The 17,412-nt window shown below is 43.0% G+C and overlaps 1 protein-coding gene across 2 annotated transcripts; it reads left to right on the top strand.

Annotated features, from left to right (window-relative positions):
• Positions 1 to 1,724: 1,724 nt before the first annotated feature.
• slc38a2 (solute carrier family 38 member 2) lies at positions 1,725 to 9,864 on the top strand. Of its 2 annotated transcripts, XM_080851830.1 has the most exons (16): positions 1,725 to 1,847; positions 3,008 to 3,139; positions 3,307 to 3,397; positions 3,502 to 3,617; positions 5,213 to 5,286; positions 5,394 to 5,486; positions 5,733 to 5,808; positions 6,597 to 6,679; positions 6,807 to 6,865; positions 7,417 to 7,566; positions 7,675 to 7,754; positions 7,889 to 7,989; positions 8,784 to 8,908; positions 9,139 to 9,283; positions 9,395 to 9,492; positions 9,610 to 9,864. In XM_080851830.1, the coding sequence occupies exons 2-16, from the start codon at positions 3,009 to 3,011 to the stop codon at positions 9,721 to 9,723; spliced, it is 1,536 nt and encodes a 511-aa protein (XP_080707956.1). In that variant the 5' UTR covers positions 1,725 to 1,847; position 3,008; the 3' UTR covers positions 9,724 to 9,864. The 2 variants fall into 2 exon arrangements, with proteins under 2 accessions (XP_080707956.1, XP_080707955.1); XM_080851829.1 differs by lacking the exon at positions 1,725 to 1,847 and having other exon boundaries at positions 2,940 to 3,139.
• The last annotated feature ends 7,548 nt before the right edge of the window (positions 9,865 to 17,412 follow it).

Genomic DNA, 17,412 nt, shown 5'->3' with positions numbered 1-17,412 from the left:
ACTTACTGAAGCTGCCCCCTCTCCCTCCCAGGCCCCCCTTTGCCCTGCTTAGATGGGGTTAGTTAGTCCGCCCCCCCCCCCCCCCCCCACCCATCCCAAACACCAGAACGAAATGGTCAAGAATTCAAAGCATGGTTTGTGGTGGTCAACATAGCTTCAACACCAAAACAAAGCACTTCACATACTCTCACACCAAGTGGCAACTACTTCCACTATGACGCAGAGAGGGGGGATTTAGAGGCCGTTGTGTGCGAAGCTGGACCTCTGTCTGGAGGTTTTCATGCGAATGATGCCTTTAAGTAAGACATGGGCCAGAGGCAGAGCGGAGAGGCCAAACTTGGTCCCGGTGCCACTGCTCCAGTTTCCCTCATCCTGCTTAACACAGCAAGGCAGCCCCAAAGTCCCAAAACAATGGATTTGTACATACACATCATCACAGCATGTGAGAGGGAATGTGTGTGTGTGTGTGTGTGTGTGTGTTTGTCTGTGTGCGCATGCACGTGTTGGTGGATTGTATGTATGCAGTTTGGGGGCTCATATCTGCAAGTGCTTGCATACCATACATGTTGTGAACATTTATGTTTGCGACTGGTAATAATCATGATTTACGCATAAAATACCCTTTTCCCTTTCACATACCACATTTTAAAGAGAAGTAGGAGAACAAGTCTGTCAAAAACATGCTCTCCAAGTCTGTCTGTTTCACTTGCATTTAAACAAGGAAGTGTAAATGTAGCAAACCAAGAAAACCGGTTTTTGCCATGACAAAAGGACAGTAGGTGGTCACTGGAGGCAAAGCTGTAGCTAAAAATGAATCAGGATGTGACCTCTTACAGATCTTGGAAAAAGGAATGGAGATGAAATTGTATAAATTGCAATAAAATGGTGACTAACTAACTGTGATCTGAAGGTGAACTGACACAAAAAAAAAAATTATAAACTCACGTCATTTACAAGAGTGAGTTCATTAGGAGAGGATTCAGGTGACTCTAAGCATGATTCTGCGGAGGTTTGAGAGTCACACGACTCCAGTGCATCTCCCACTAATCTGCTTTGCTGCGGTGTGGTCCCCTTTGAAACCAGAGCCACACACTGATCAGTTATGACACCCAGTCTTGATCTCCTCCCTTCATGTTTCTTCACACCATCTAGCAGTGAGGTGGGACAGAATGAGGACGAGCACAGGTCATCTAATGTCAAGGGCATTATGCCAATACACTTGTACATTTTCTTTCGAAATGTATCTTCTCCTTATACCAAACCAAAAGAGAGGATTCATTGCAACATATAATCATTTGTGGCTGGACATTAAAGAGGAGTTGTATATTGGTGTTAAACAATGACCATTCCCTGTCTGGTCACGTCAGAGCATACTGGAGTAGGCTTACGTATGTTTATACACAAAACCATGTGACTCCATTCTTGGTGTAAGACTGGCAAGCCACGCCCTTCTCCCTCCTCAGGCTGATGCAATGCTAGTACATATAAGGTGCCGACCATCCCCGGCATTCTAGAGAAACGCGGATGTCGAGAAGACAAAATTTGGAATAAAGCATTGGCCTAATTTTAAAAATCTATTCCTTTTCATTTTTAAGGCACGTGCTGTCTTAAAATATTTTCATATAGCCATTTTTGCTGCTACATATACTGAGCATATCAATTTATTTTTATTTATAGCGAATCGGCATTCCAAACGGTAAAGAATAACCTCTTTAGAAATTGTACAGATTTCTGGAATTAATAGAATAAAAAAAAAAGAAAATCTAGGTGGTCTACCATCTTGCTACCGGTTTATAGCGCACAGAGGATTTTGAAACCACGAGTGATACATTTGGACAGCTCTCAAGGTAAGAGTGTCATTGTGAACTGGCAAAAGATGCCGGTTTACAAGACAACGAGGTTTCTTAAGAATTGTATGTATTTAGCCAATATATATATATTTTTTTTTACAGATTAGACAAAAACTGTAATCTTACCATGTGGATTTTGTCATATAGGCTGGGTAGCGTATTTATTTATTTCCTAGGCATTTTAAGGTGTCGCCGAATTCAGGAAAAGAATGACATCCGTTTGTTTAAGATTATCACCAGGGCTAAATTACCAGTATTTTCGAATCGTGTTATTTAAGTGGCCATGTCCTTCAAATTATAGAACCGCACCTCGTGTCAGACTGGTGTCTATATAAATAAATAAACAAATAATGAAATAAATAAATAGGCTAGCATGTAGTTCTACAATTCATGCTACTGCAGTCTGATGCCTAAATGATTTACATCTTGACAATGACAAGGTCGGGTGGACCCATGTGGGATGCGGATTTCATTATATTGTTATATTTAAAGAAAAAAAAATAGTTTTTCGCTCTTGTCATCATTCACATTTGAACATGGTGAACAATAGTTTCGGCGACTGTTGGTTAATGATGCAATTACGCATGGCGCAAGCTCTGCGCAAAACGGTACCGTGCCCATAGCTAGACAAGTGTCTTTTGTTTTAATGATTATATTTACAAAAATAAAGTGTAACAGTAAAACTATGTTCACTCATTATATAGTAACTAGTTGTCAGTGGCCAATGTGTATGGCTCTTGGGGGCACAGTCTATATTCTATAACCTACAAAACTACAAAATAATGAATTCATTTTCTCGCCATAAATATACTTGCCTAAATGGATACACGTGGTGGAATATTACAAATGCCTTAGTTTCCAGACCAGATTTGCCTTTGCGCCATTGTTAGAAATGCGATTTCTGGCTGAAGGTTGGTAGACAGACACAGATGCCGGTGGTATTTTTCCACTCCTTGTGATGAGTCAAACCCCACCTCCTGATGGTCACATGACCCGATTTATGTGTTGCTGGGCTGCGGCTCTCGCCATGTATTGATTATTCCTCTGCTATGGGGGAAAAATGACTTGCCCTGTTTGAGTATAGGAAAAGGAGGACTATATGTGACGCATTCAGAATTAATGTTAAAAAAATGTGTCTGCCGTTCTTTGCTCTGCAGGATGAAAGGAATTACAAAAACAGAGATGAGCCGGTTGAACATCCAACCGGACGAAGACAGCTGCGCTAGTTCAAATAGCAATGAATTCAGCAGTTACCAGGATTGTCCCACCAAGAAAGCCCCCATTGGCAGGTGAAGTAGGCCTAGCCTGTTGTGTTATTTTAATCGTTTTATCACTTGCGCTTTAACATTTGTCTTAAGATAATCATATGATCGTGGTTCTCAAAAACCACATTTTCTGTGGTTTTAAAAATGGCACCCATATGTTAATATTCACTTTTATTTATATTTTATTTCAGTAATCAATTTGATGGTGCCATGGATGCAGAGAGCCAGAACTTCCTTGGACAAGAGTACCACTTGGACAAGAAAAAATATGCAACAGACTATGTAAGTGTCTAGTCTCTCCATCTGGACACATATTCTCACATTAAGATGAAAAAAAAAATGCTTTGGGTGTATGCTTTTAAAACTTTGACTTCCCTCTCAAACAGGATCCTGGCTCAGCCTCCTTTGGGATGTCCGTATTTAACTTGGGCAACGCCATCATGGGGAGTGGCATCTTAGGTCTGTCCTATGCCATGGCCAACACCGGCATTGGACTGTTTGTGTAAGTCCCATGACTAACCTCTGACTCGGTCGTATATAAATGGTGTTGTGGATCGGTCTTATCTTATTTGTTTTTAAGACAAACAGCTTTATGGACACTGAATAAATGTGGTTGTTATATGAGGCAGGATAATGTAAACATAAGGCGTTGGTGTTCAATTGTACAACCACAGATAGTCCTACACTGTTCTGCTGTCTAAAAAAGCAATGTAACAGCTGTTTGCCATATTTTGAAAGAGATGTGTGTAAGAATTAATTTAATGCGTGTGCATGTGGTTGAGTGTGCGCGTGCCTGTGACCAAACTTACGATCAGCCCCACATGACCGGGCTTTCGATCTACGCTAGAGGTAGTGCCACATACCTCGTTGACGAGGCTAATGAAGTAGGTCAGTTCCCATTAAGCAGCCCAGTAGTAAGGCACCATGTTGCTCAAGTAGTGCGGGTGATCTGGCCCTCACGCCAGGGTGTGTTTACAAACAGACAGGGGGCCCGTTCCGCCCGCGTGGCGGCACACTCCCTCTCTGGCCTCACATGCAGTCACTCATCCTGGGGGCCAAGCCGCTTAGCCACGGCTAATCCCCCCCTGCAACCAGGGTAGGGCTGCCCATTGGTTATATAAAAATCAGGGCTGGGGCAACGAACCGCCGCAGTCACTACTCAGTGAAAGCCTGGCTGAGGACTGGCTGCCTCAATCGGCGACAGGAAAGAAGGAAAAGAGAGATTATTGAGCTGGCCATTTCGCTTGAATGAGTGGGGAAATGAATGTCATTGAAGGGTTTTATTTCCTGTATTTTGTGTTTAATCCAATTACAGGAATTGTGTGGGTTTTTTCTTTATATGAAATCCTACACATAACTTTTGTGTAATTTTACCTCACAAAAGACAATGGTTAAGAGAGGAGAATCAGGGGAACAGGAAAGAAAAATGTCTTCTAAACAATGTACCAAATGTGGTTAAGCAGGAAGTTGAATGTGTGTTCGTGCTCATGGAAAGACTCATGCAAATAAGTGTGAGCTTTCAGGCAATCCCTTGCTCTTGTGTCTGGCTCACTCTTCTCAGTGCAGGTGGCTGTGAGAGAGTTTGGTCAGCAATTGCAGAAATATGACAGAAAGATTAGCGCATGAAGCTTAGTTGTAAGCAGGTAATCGCCTCTAAGGCACAGCGTGCTGTGCACACGTTGTGAGAAGGGCCACGGTATGTCTGCAAAACGTGACTGTGACTCAGAGGACGCAGATAATGACCGGGAGAACGATGAGGAGGGAAAGTAAAAATTGGCACGGACACTTGTCCTTCTCACCACAGGACTCCTTCCCAGCTCACTTGTCTAGACTATGATTTTCACACCCCTGTATCAAGCTTGTGGGTGCAATTCCATCAGTGCTGACAAGGCCTGCGAAAAAAACTAGTGAGGCCTTGAGTCCAGCCCCCCCCCCCCCCGACAGCTAGTTGAAGTGCTGTGTTTATTCATTGATCTTATCAAGCACTTCCTTGACACAAGACTGCTGCAGTGGTGCCTGCAGTGCTGGCTTTTAGCTGCATGAGTATGTTGTGTTTGACGAGAAGAGTCATACATCTTTTATATGTCCTTTCCACAGGATTCTCCTGGTGGCTGTGTGTATTTTCTCCCTCTACTCGGTACATCTGCTGCTTAAAACTGCCAATGAAGGAGGTAAGAGAGAACTTTTTAGTTATTTTTCTTCTTGATCGCATGAGTGGAATTTAATGCTCTGTTTTTCAACACTTTTTAAATCTTGTTTTTTTTTTGTCTTCCCTCAGGCTCTATGGTGTATGAGCAGTTGGGCTATAAAGCATTCGGGATGCCAGGGAAGCTGGCTGCATCTATTTCAATCACCATGCAGAACATTGGAGGTAAGGACAGTCTGCCAAGAATGGGGCAGTAAAATGCTGATGGGATGCAGCATTGCATCTTTATCTAAATGTCAAAGTTGCTCAGCCGTGTCCCTAGAGGCTTTACAAATGCCAGCATTAATTCAGCCTCAGCATTCGATTAAAGCGAGTCAAGAATCTTGGACCAACAAAAAGAGAGAGCCCTGCATAGAATGCGGATAGTGAAAAAATGCAATATTTTTTAATCTTTCTTTTTTTACTTCACAGCCATGTCGAGCTACCTTTTCATTGTGAAATACGAGCTGCCAATTGTGATTCAGTCTTTTACCGGAGATTCCAATGGGTAAGTGTGAATTTGCTACACTGCAGTCAACCCTGCAGTCTAAATCTTACACCTCAAAGAAATTCTCAGAAAGCGCGGTTGGGTGTGTTAAAATGTCTGTACAAGAGCCAGTTAAATTTGGAAAAGTCTTAAGGGGGCCTACTGGTTTGTGTCCTGCCACAACTGAGAGAAAAAAGCACCGCCCAGTGTTCCTTTGAGTCATTTTTAATGAAAGGAAAGAAAGAGGGTGCTGCAGCACAAAGCTATTGATGTGGAAGAGAGCACAGAGTTCAGAATGATCAGAACATGCAGTGTAAGGCAGGTGAATTGGGCCCTGTGTATTGTAGCTGGAGAGGGGGGAAGAAGGGAGGGAGGGAAAAAAAGACCCGGTCTTTTTGGCACAGCCAATCAAAGAGGCCCCCCCCCCCCCCCAAAGAGCCCCTGTGCTGCACAGAGACAGAACTTCAGATGACCTAATGCATCAGAGCTCATGAAACATTCAAACATTTTCCAGAGAACACGCTCACAAAGAGGAGACAGTCTGTGCTGAGATCTCGTGAGATGATAAGAGCTCGTCAGCCTGCTCACACAGTGTGCGAACGTTAGCGCCCTGTTTGTTGTTGTAGCACATTTATTTAAGAGGCCTTTGGTTGAGCTTTGAAGTAGTCAGTCTTTGTTGCTAAGTGTTATGTTGTAGTTATGTAATTATTCAAGTGAACATGGTAAAGTTTATGTTTACATTTTAGTAAGTGCAAACAAATGTATCTTCCATTTCCAATAACTATATTAACCAACTTGTTTCATCATAGGGAATGGTATACAAATGGAGACTACCTGGTTATGATTGTGTCTGTGGCGATTATTCTTCCCCTGTCACTGCTGAAGAACTTGGGTAAGACTTCTTCCCTTCTTTTTTTCTTTTGTCTGAAATGTGTGCCGAATGCAGCGAATGACATTAGTTGATGATAGATGGGGGCAGGCCTTTTGGGTAACACCGGGTTTTGTTTTTTTTCTCTCAGGTTACCTTGGTTACACAAGTGGCTTCTCCCTCCTCTGCATGGTCTTTTTCTTGATTGTGGTAAGTTACTTTAAAAGTGTTATTTCCTCACATGGCCGCAAGGTTTCAGTGGAAATTTACAGCATTTGCGTTCTCAGAGACGTAAAGGAAGCAGTGCAGTTGAAGTCCTTGAGGCTGTTTTCACGGATGTAGACATAAACTAAACGGCAAACGGCACTCTTCTGAGTGGTGAATTGAAGCCTTTATATTAATTAATTAATTGATTGATTGATTGACTGACTGACCACTGCTCCTACTCCAGATATTTCACTGCTTCCGAGAGAGATGGGGAAGAATCACATTTCTTTCCATCATGTAACTTAAGATACATGCCAGTGTGAATGTAACTCTGTCTCAGGCAGGGAAGTAGTTCCAGTTGAATGGTCATGATACAGAGTCAAGAGAGGTTGAGTGATCGTGCTCTTGAAACAAGAACAAATAAGCCTTTGAGGGAGGGAATGAGACTGCTACTGGTGCTCATATGACAATCTGTGTTGGTATAAATATTGTTGTCTGTGTTTTGACGTCAATGCGCAACTATCCTGACTGGTTTGGTGTGGTTGTCTATTTAGGTGATCTACAAGAAGTTCCAGATCCCTTGCCCCCTCACCAATGACATCCTCAATGCAACCATAAACGCCACCGTGGCCCAGATTAGCGCTAACGTCACTGACTACAGTGCTGATACGTGCACTCCAAAATATTTTGTCTTCAACTCTCAGGTAAGCACATGTTCCTGCTATCTTTACTCCATAGTATTTGTGTTTAGTAACAGTTAAGGCTAAACACATTCTGTGGAAGCACTAACCTTTGAGTCTTTCCCCCCCTAGACCGTGTATGCTGTGCCCATCCTGACATTCGCCTTTGTGTGCCACCCAGCCATCCTGCCCATGTATGAGGAGCTGAAGGAGTAAGTACAAGAGGAATTCACAATTTCAATTCAGTCATCTCTTCTTAAATCATTACACTTTAAAGCTAGTTTTAGCCTACGTTGTTCCTTTTTTATCATGTTCTAACTTCATCTCCTTCATCTCCCATCTGCAGTCGCTCTCGCAGAAAGATGCAGGGTGTGGCCAATGTCTCCTTCCTGGGAATGTTCATCATGTACCTGCTGGCTGCTCTCTTCGGATACCTGACCTTCAATGGTGAGTTTTTTCCTGAGCATGTCCTTTTTAAATGTCCTTGAACACATTATTTGTGTCATGGGATAGGGAGGTGGGATGGGGCGGGGGAGTTGATGTTAGGAACAACCCAAAACAAATGTAAGCGCTTAAAGGTCTGGTGGAAAAAGTGACGTACGAGGAGAGCTTTGGAGGAACGTGGGTCTTCCAGACTCCCGCCTCACCTGGGCCCAGCTCCAAGCCCCTCTTACATAAGCACTTGGGAAAAACAGGGGTGGCACTACGCTGTTCCCGGGGGTCAATACTCCCATTGTGTGTGCATGCCAAGGACATAACATGATGTGTTATTGGATGTTCTTGCTTTCCCTGGATAGAGGGATTATGCAAGTGAAGGACCTTCCTGTTGTGGTGGAGACCGTATGTCTACATGTGTTGTACCTTGTACCTAGGCCTCAGTTATGGATGCAAAACTGAAAATTTGCATTTCGTCTGGCTGTAGTAAAATATCATAGTGTAAAAGTTTGACTAAAGCCTTAGAGTATTATGTATTTATGTGTGAAAATGAGGATGGGGGGGCACGGTGGCGCGAGCCGATAAAGCCCCCCACTTACGGGCTACATTGCCCGAGGGGACACAGGTTCAAGTCTGGCCTGTAGTCATTTCCCAATCCTCTCCCCACCTCTTCTCCGCCTCGCTTCCTGTCATATCTTCAACTGTCCTATACAAATAAAACGCATAAAAAGGCCCCAAAAAAATCTTTAAAAAAAAAATTAAAAATGAGGATGGTGTTCTGATGGTTTGAGTGTTTAATTTTACAGTGCATGTGGAGCCTGAGCTGCTGCACACCTACTCCAAGGTGTACAAGAATGACGTGGTCCTGCTCATTGTCCGCCTGGCCGTTCTGACTGCTGTGACGCTGACCGTCCCCGTTGTGCTTTTCCCTGTAAGTGTGACTACTCATGACTGCTGCTCAACCTTTAGATAACCTCGAACGCATAATCATTCTTAGCACACAGTGCTCTGTTTGCCAATGTATGCTATTTATGGTGACGCATATGGACCTTTCTCACATGGATTCCGTTATTTTTGACGTACAGTCCCCTTAGCTTGTCTGTATGCAGTTTGTCTGTGTCCGGCCTGACTCCATTTATAATGGCTGCCTTCTCTCCACAGATCCGTACCTCTGTCAACGCTCTGCTGTGCGCCTCCAAGGAGTTCAGCTGGATACGGCACACCATCATCACTGTGATGCTGCTGGTTAGCGTCAACATCCTGGTCATCTTCGTGCCCACCATCCGTGACATCTTTGGCTTCATTGGTAAGTTTGGCAAGAGGGGTTCTTAGTGAAGGGCAAAAAGGTATTCTAAGGGGTAGCAATGTAGTACCTCAAAGCCCACCCGAGTCTGATAGGAGTACATTGTTCTTTCAGGGGCCTCCGCTGCTGCCATGCTCATCTTCATCCTGCCCTCGGCTTTCTACATCAAACTGGTCAAGAAGGAGTCCATGAGGTCTATGCAGAAGATTGGGGTAAGAAAAGATTGCTGGTCCATTTAAGATTGTTTTAGTCATTCGTGTGAGACACATGGAGGAGAGGTCTTGGTAGTGTTCAAAGATGACTGAACGCGTATGTTTGTCTCCCATCAGGCGTCCATCTTCCTGGTCAGCGGCTTCATCGTCATGATTGGTTGCATGACTCTCATCATCCTGGACTGGATTGCCCGAGCCACTTCCACTGAGGCACGTGATGATGGCCACTAGGAGGCGGTGTTTTTGGAAGGGTCGAAGCACTTCACATACACCTGCTTGGAGCACAAGGTCGGCACCAACCGCTCAGCCCCTTCATGTGGATAAAAAAAAAAGATCCGACTGCTAAAAACTGCTATGGTAAGGAAGATGCTGAAGAGGAAGATGATGAAGATTAGTGTTGCTCTCACATGACAGCACAGAGCAGAAAAACTATACCATTCTGAAAGAATGTCCTGAACTTTGTACAGTATGATGTTAGGCCACAAAGATGGCATAATGACTTTTTTTCCTATGTTTATGTGCTTTTTTGTTATTATTTTAATTTTTGTTTCATTGTTTTTGTGTTTGATGTTTTTGCTTTATTTTGTTGTTGTCTTTTTTTTTTTTTTTTTTTAAGTAGTACTGGTACGGTTTTATCTATCTGATGGTGCCTCACTCAAAGATTGTAGTCAACTTTTTTAGACATTGTAGCTCACATTCAGGTGATTATCTGAATGTGGGCCTTTTTTGTCTTCGGTGTTCTGGATTGGCTTTGAGTTGGATAACGTAACCCAAGCCAGGGTGAGCCTGGCACTCAAAAGAGGCAACAGCATTGAATGCAGACCGCACATTCTACTCAAGGCAAAAAAAGAGAATTTGTCATCTTTTTTTACGGTTGCCAAAAATATTTCTTACTGGTGTTTGTGTATTTAAAAGCACTTAGTATTCAGCACACATGTGAAAGTCTGTCGGTGCACAAATTGCTAGACAAGATGAACAGTATTTGTTACAAAGTCTTTGACCTTGTTGACCAACTTTACTTGTAAATTACTCCAATAATGAAATGAACAAGAAACTGCTTATTCATAGTTGCTCACTGGAAGCTGGGTGTGAAATAGCCAGTGATTTCTCTTTTTATTAAATAACTATCACTATGTAACCTTATCCATGAATCGGGCAGAAAAAAATGTCAAGAAAAACTAGTTTAAGACTGGACACGTTTGCTGTTAGAACTCCCACCAAGTGTGGAGCACTACATTTAGTTTCTTTAAGGAACAGTGAATCTTTAAAGACATGTTCATTTTTTTATTGTTTAAGCCACATGCTGTGGTTGTAATGTACCTGTATAACTTGCAAAGAAGAAAAAAAACTGCTTTTTTTTTTAACTGTAAAACCGCACATAACCAAAAGGAGGGTACGTTTAAACTGGCTTCCAAGCGGGGCTGTATCCGTGCAATTGAAGCTTCACCGCAAGTTTGTCACCATTGCAGTGTTTACTGTTGGCAGCTTCTCATTGTGAAACACTCAAATGGAGAGAGAGAAAAAACCTGAAAGGAGCTTAATGAGAACACGTCATGTCTGCTTGTCACCTTGTTGTCTGCCGCTTGTGCCCAGAAATGTCATTTTTGCAGGCACATCGGGAAAGGCATTTCACTGTGCTTCCAGTTGCTAACCTCAAACGACAAATGTCATCCAAAATGTTACTGTCCAGCATTATTTATGAGAGAACATCAATGTAATTTAATCTATTTTACTATATTTATATAATGTAAATATGTGTATATATGTTTTATTTTGTTTTAGCTTTATTTTTCATTTAAGTGGCAGTTGAATACTTTTGAGAGCTGTCAGAACATGTCACAGTAGTCTTGTCATAAATTAACATGCCCTTACTGGTACAGAACAATGCCGTGGCTGTCCTCCAGTCTCCTGTCCCCTCTGCTGCCACCACTAGCTCTAACTGTGCTACTGTAATTCTTAACTGAATCCTACCTTAAAGTCAATGGAAGTGGTTTACATCAGTCAGTTGGTGTGCTCTTTGGAGCACACTATGCGTTGACCCAGCACACTTTATTCACTGTTAAAAATGCTGTACTCCTTTGGAAGGGCCTGCGAGAGTTTGAAAGATATCATGACCATGTAAAGGAGAGGGCATCCCTACAAGTGCTACACTCTTGTTTCAATGAAACACTATGTATATCATGTAAACATTAAAAGACAAACATAACCAAAATAATGTGGGTGTTTTCATGTGGTCTCTTTGTCTGGCTATGCCAGGAATGGATTTCTGGATTGAGGAAATTGATAGCTGGTTACATTACCCTTCCCTGTTTGCAGTGTAAACATTCTTTATGCCACTTGATCCATAGATTAAATAAATATGTAGTCAATTAAACAAAGGTGAGGATCTGTGGCCGATAGGAGAGATAGTCATGCCAAGACATTCGAAATCGCACGTGTTTGGAAGGCACTACACCATGTGGTTTTATTGTCATTTTAAATCAGAAACAGGCAAGCAAGGCTTAGTCACACAAGTACTGAAATCAAGAACATTGTGTTCCTTATAGTCCTTTCTGTCATTGAACATATAAGTATATATATATATGTGTGTGTGTGTGTGTATGTGGCCTTCATTTACTACAGTGGTCCTAGAGCATAACTCAGTAGACCACTCTCAGATATGTATACAATATTATGCCCTGCCCAGTGGTGTAGTGGACCCTGGAGAAGTGGGAATACTCCTAACTTTTGCAATATTTTTAAGCAGCCCATACAGCACTGGATAAACGCCCTGTTTTGAGAAGTGGGTACAAGCAATTTTAACTGCAAAATAAGTGGGTATACTTCGTATACCTGCGTATACCATGGACTACACCACTGGCCCTGCCCTGTATTCCTAATATCCACCTATTGGGAAGTGAAGCTCATTTTGTAGCGTCTCATTCTGCGTGTGTAGCCTAGATCTTCACAAAGTTTAATAGGATACCATTGCCCCCTTCAGGCTAACACTGGAAATACCTATACAGCGCGACTTTAGATGCTATTTGTGTGTGTGTGAGTGCATAAGCTCTTTTATGTCGAAAATAATCTAACATGGTAGCCAGTGGGTTGAATTGGAGAGCGTACACATAAACATACACTTGAAAACATAACTATTATACAGATTTAGAAGATAGCATAAATACAAAATAAGAATATCCAAGTAAAAATACAGTTTTAAATAAAGATATTATAATAAAATATAATATATATTATAATAATTTATAATTAATAATAAATTAATAATAAAACAATATTATAAATAATAATGTATTATAACCGGAGTGGAATTCAATTCATGCACATTCTATATTATGATCATTTTGCAAGTTCATTTTCTTCATGATGACACATAGAGCTAGGATGGATGCAAACGGCCAAACGGACCCATTCCTTAATTCAAATGCACATAGGCCCTGTGAAAGTGAAAGTGAAAAAGTGAAAGTCCTCTCTATGGCAGAGGTGACACACACACTCTGAAATCCACCTCTGCATTTAACCCATCCAGGGAAGTGTCACACAACACAGGGAAGTGAGGTTACACACTAACCCGGAGCAGTGAGCTGCCTTTGAGAGCAGTGATCGGGGTTAGGTGCCTTGCTCAAGGGCACTTCAGCTGTGGATATGGGCATGGGAGAGCAGTGGTCTACCACTTCCCCACCCACATTTTTCCTGCCCTGCCCTGCCCTGCCCTGCCCTGCCCTGCCCTGCCCTGCCCTGCCCTGCCCTGCCCTGCCCTGCCCTCACCCAGTATGCCACCCAGCTCCTTGTACAAACCTTGGTGATTCCCCGCCTTGACTATTGTAACGCCCTCCATTGTCCTGTCCTGTCCTGTCCTGTAGTGGCCTAGGTCTGATTTGGACAGGTTCTGGGCCGGCTCTGTGTAAATATGGCCATGGAAACCAAAAATGGCCAAATCTAACACAGAAATACTTGAGATTATTTTATAGTATAACTGGGCTGTAAAAGGCCGAAGCATTAACATTGTAAACAGGAGGGGGAATTCCACTAGCCTGGTACAACTAGACCCAAATTCACTCTGTGAATAGGGTCTGGCCTCGCTCCCTTGGGGATTGTTTACAGGGGGTTCTTTCTAATGGGCACAGACATTGGTTCATTTTGAAACCACTGGACCAGCCTTTAACTAATCAGCATCAACCCCAATGGAAACACTATACTTCCTACTTCGCCACCAACGATTCAAGCTGATATATCAGGCTTTCCCCAAACCCTGTTGGCAGTAAGAAAATAAGTTCAATCACTCTGCCGTAAAGACGTAAAAAGCAGATACAAACCTTTTTGCTTAGTATCTGACATACATAGCTCGTTCAACGTGTCATGGCAAGGTCAGCTGTCAGTACCTCACCACAGGGGTGCCCCAAAGCTCGGTGTTGGGACCACTTCTCTTTGCCATGTACACCAACTCGTTGGGCCCTATCATCTGCTCGCATGGTTTTTCATATCACTGCTATGCACATGATACCCAACTGTATCTGTCTTACCCTCCTGACGACACCACTGTCTTGGCACAAATCTCGGATTGTCTCTCTGATATACCCACATGGACGAAGGATCACCAACTTCAACTTAATCTGGCTAAAAAGGAGCTGGTCTTCCCAGCCAAACAGGCCATACACCGCAACATCGATATCAACATTGACTCCTTATCTCTTGCTCCTACCAAAGCAGCAAGAAATCTAGGAGTCATCATCAATGACCAACTAACATTCACCGACCACATTGCCTTTGTCTCCTGGTCGTGCGGCTTTGCTCAACATCCGCAAAATCAGGCCCTACCTAACCCAGTATGCCACCCAGCTCCTTGTACAAACCTTGGTGATTTCCCGCCTTGACTATTGTAACGCCCTCCAACTGGCCTGCCGGTTTGTGTGGCGAAACCACTACAGATGATCAAGAATGTGGCGCTGCGTCTGGTGTTCAACCAACCGAAGAGGGCACACGTCACCCTGCTAGTCATTGAGCTCCACTGGCTGCCTGTAGCTGCTCGCATTAAGTTCAAGTCACTTATGCTTGCTCACTGAGTGATTACTGGTTCTGCTTCCACCTACTTAAATGGTCTTGTTAGGGCAAATGTTACTCCCAGGATGCTGCGTTTATCTAATGAGCATCGTTTAGCACTGCTGTCTGTGCAAGTACAGCAATCTAGACTATTCTCATTTGTAGTTCCACGTTGGTGGAACAAGCTGCCTGGCACTACCAGAGCAGGGGTGTCCCTCTCTACCATTAAGAAGCTCTTGAAGACCCAACTCCTCAGAGAGCACCTCATTTCCTAACTTGCACTTCTACTAGTACTTAACTTGCACTTACAGTAGTTACATTCCTGCACTTTTTTTTCCTATTTCTTATGTATAGTATTTATTGTTCCACTAGGTCTTTATTGCATGTAGCTTGATAGTTCTATCCCTTGTAAGTCGCTTTGGATAAAAGTGCCTGCTAAATGACTACATTTAAAATGAAAAAGGTGTCCGACTGCTACATGTAGTGGAAGAGATGGGTATGCCTATTCGTTGCACACTGTTGGAACTGTCACTCAGAATCCCTGTACAATCCCTTGCAGCTGGGTTATGCAAAACTACTCAGCATTGTTTTGACATAATAAGGCTTGTAGCTGTTTCGTGTGGAGCTTCAAGATAAGGAATCCTTATTTTTTAAAACAGGCCTTATATGTGAAAACCAACTCATAAACATGTAAAAACTAAGAGTTTGAGGGGAACAATCACTAATCTTTCCACAAAAAAAGAACTGGACCTGGCCATATCTTGTGGAAGCATATGACATAATTTTTATATTAGTTTTAAAATCTTTAGAGACCTAGGTTGGACAGGTAGGAAGCTCAGGTAGGATTCAAGATATGGAAGTTGCACTCAGGGGCGGAGCTTGCCTTTCCTGCCGATGGGTGCTGCTATGCACGCTTGGCTCCAAGCATGGCAACATGAAGGGGAGGCCACATGCAGGTAGTAATTAGGTGGCATGTTTATTAAAGAATTAATAAAGGATGTGAAAAATGTCTGTATAGTGGTAGAAAGCAAAAATGCAGTGTCAGTCAGTGTTTGGGGGTCTCAGCAAAACGGAAAACAAAAGGCAAATGCTGTTGGAGAGGATGGGAGAGCCAGGGAATACTGGACATATCTAAGCAGGTGTGACAAATGAATCAATAATATCTCCCTGCAAGAACCACAGCCTCTGCGCTGACCAAACGGGGGCACAGGGGGTCGTAACAGTACGAATGATCAGAGTCGGTGGAACAGTGTGTGTTTTATTTACGCATGCACCTTTCTGTCCCTGACAGTCTAAGCTACTTAGAAAAAATTGTTTGTACACTGAAGTAGAAAAATTCTCAAAAGTTGTGCTTAGTTTAGCTTCTTTGGTGGGTAATTAAATCCACAATCAACTAGTTGTGTTAAGGTGAGGAAGGTGGAGGAAAGAGGCATTAAAGAAACATATATCAACGTGTACTATTTCAAATACTGGAAACTCACATTTTCTGCTGACTCCATGGTGAAGCTGCAGTTGCTCCTGCACTTCTGACATCTAGTGGCGTTTCTTGACAGGTCTAGTCAAGCCTTCATCCATGACTTATTTCCTGGTGGACAAATACATCGAAAGCCTGGAACATCTCAGAGTGAGCAAGCAGAAAGCTGATGTGATGAACACATGCTATTGTCTAGCTTCCAACATGATTTAAACCAGACATAAGTTACTATAAGTTTGTGAGATACTGCAATGTTCACACTGCACACTTAATATGTCTGTTTAGCAATTGTAGGCTACTAGTCAACAAGGTTTCAATATTCAGCATCTCTGGACAACTTATCTCGACCTCAAGGATTTCAATTATGTTAACTTGACAGGTTTGCAGGACCTTCTCCAGCTCTCCTCTTGTATCACTAGGACCTGCACTGTATTGTCCTTTTCCTGTCTCTACTCCTCTCTGCCCTCTGCCTCTCAAATCAGTGGCGCCTGACCAAGTAAAAACGTTGATTACCTAAGGATGTTGCATTGAATAAATAAGATGTTTTACACCAGAGCTGAGTTTTATGAAAAATCCACAGGGCTGTGACTTAATAGTTGTTGGTAGCCATGGATAACACGATAGAGTCCCACATGCTGCTTGGTGACATGATATAGTCATTCTTCTTCTGCTTTACCATATAGGTAGAAACGTCTTTAATTTTAGCAGGCAAGACAACAGCTAGATAGAAAAGACCGACTGATAACTGTTTTTCACCTCACCGCACAGTTTGCCTATGATTTGTGCTGGCGTTTGTTTCACTCACTCCTTATTCTGGCAGATTTTGTGAAAACTCATTACCCATTTGAGACGAAATACATGTTTAGCAAGGAGGTGCGAGAAGCTAAACGTCTTTACTCTGAGAAACTCCAACACCAGTTCTCAGCCAACGACTCTGCTTCTGTCTGGGAAGGGCTTAGGCAGATTACACATTTTAAGCTAGAGACCCCCACTCCACTGACGACTCGCGCCTGGCCGAAGACTTGAACGAGTTTTACTGTTGCTTCGAAAAACAATGGGACAGTCCCGATACCATCCTCTGTGACACCACCCACCAGCTCCAGCACATCAGCTTCACCTCCCCTACCACAGCTGAACCTGCTCCTCTCCACAGCTGCCCACCTCAGAGCTCCCTCCTTTTCCCCCACCACAGTGACGACTCTATCCATTATGGCGAGGGACGTCTACACACTCTTTAGGAGACAGAACCCCTGCAAAGCAACCGGGCCAGACTCTGTCTCTCCATCCATCCTGAAGCACTGGGCTGATAAGCTGTCTCCGGTGTTCACAGACATTTTTAACTGCTCACTGAAGTCATACCATGTAGCAGCCTGTTTAAAAACCTCGACCAACATCCCCATCCCCCGTTT

Source organism: Sprattus sprattus (assembly GCF_963457725.1).
Source record: "Sprattus sprattus genome assembly, chromosome: 14".
NCBI classification, from domain to species: domain Eukaryota; kingdom Metazoa; phylum Chordata; class Actinopteri; order Clupeiformes; family Clupeidae; genus Sprattus; species Sprattus sprattus.
The sequence above is the reverse complement of the archived record's forward strand: the minus strand, read 5'-3'. Positions and strand labels throughout refer to the sequence as shown.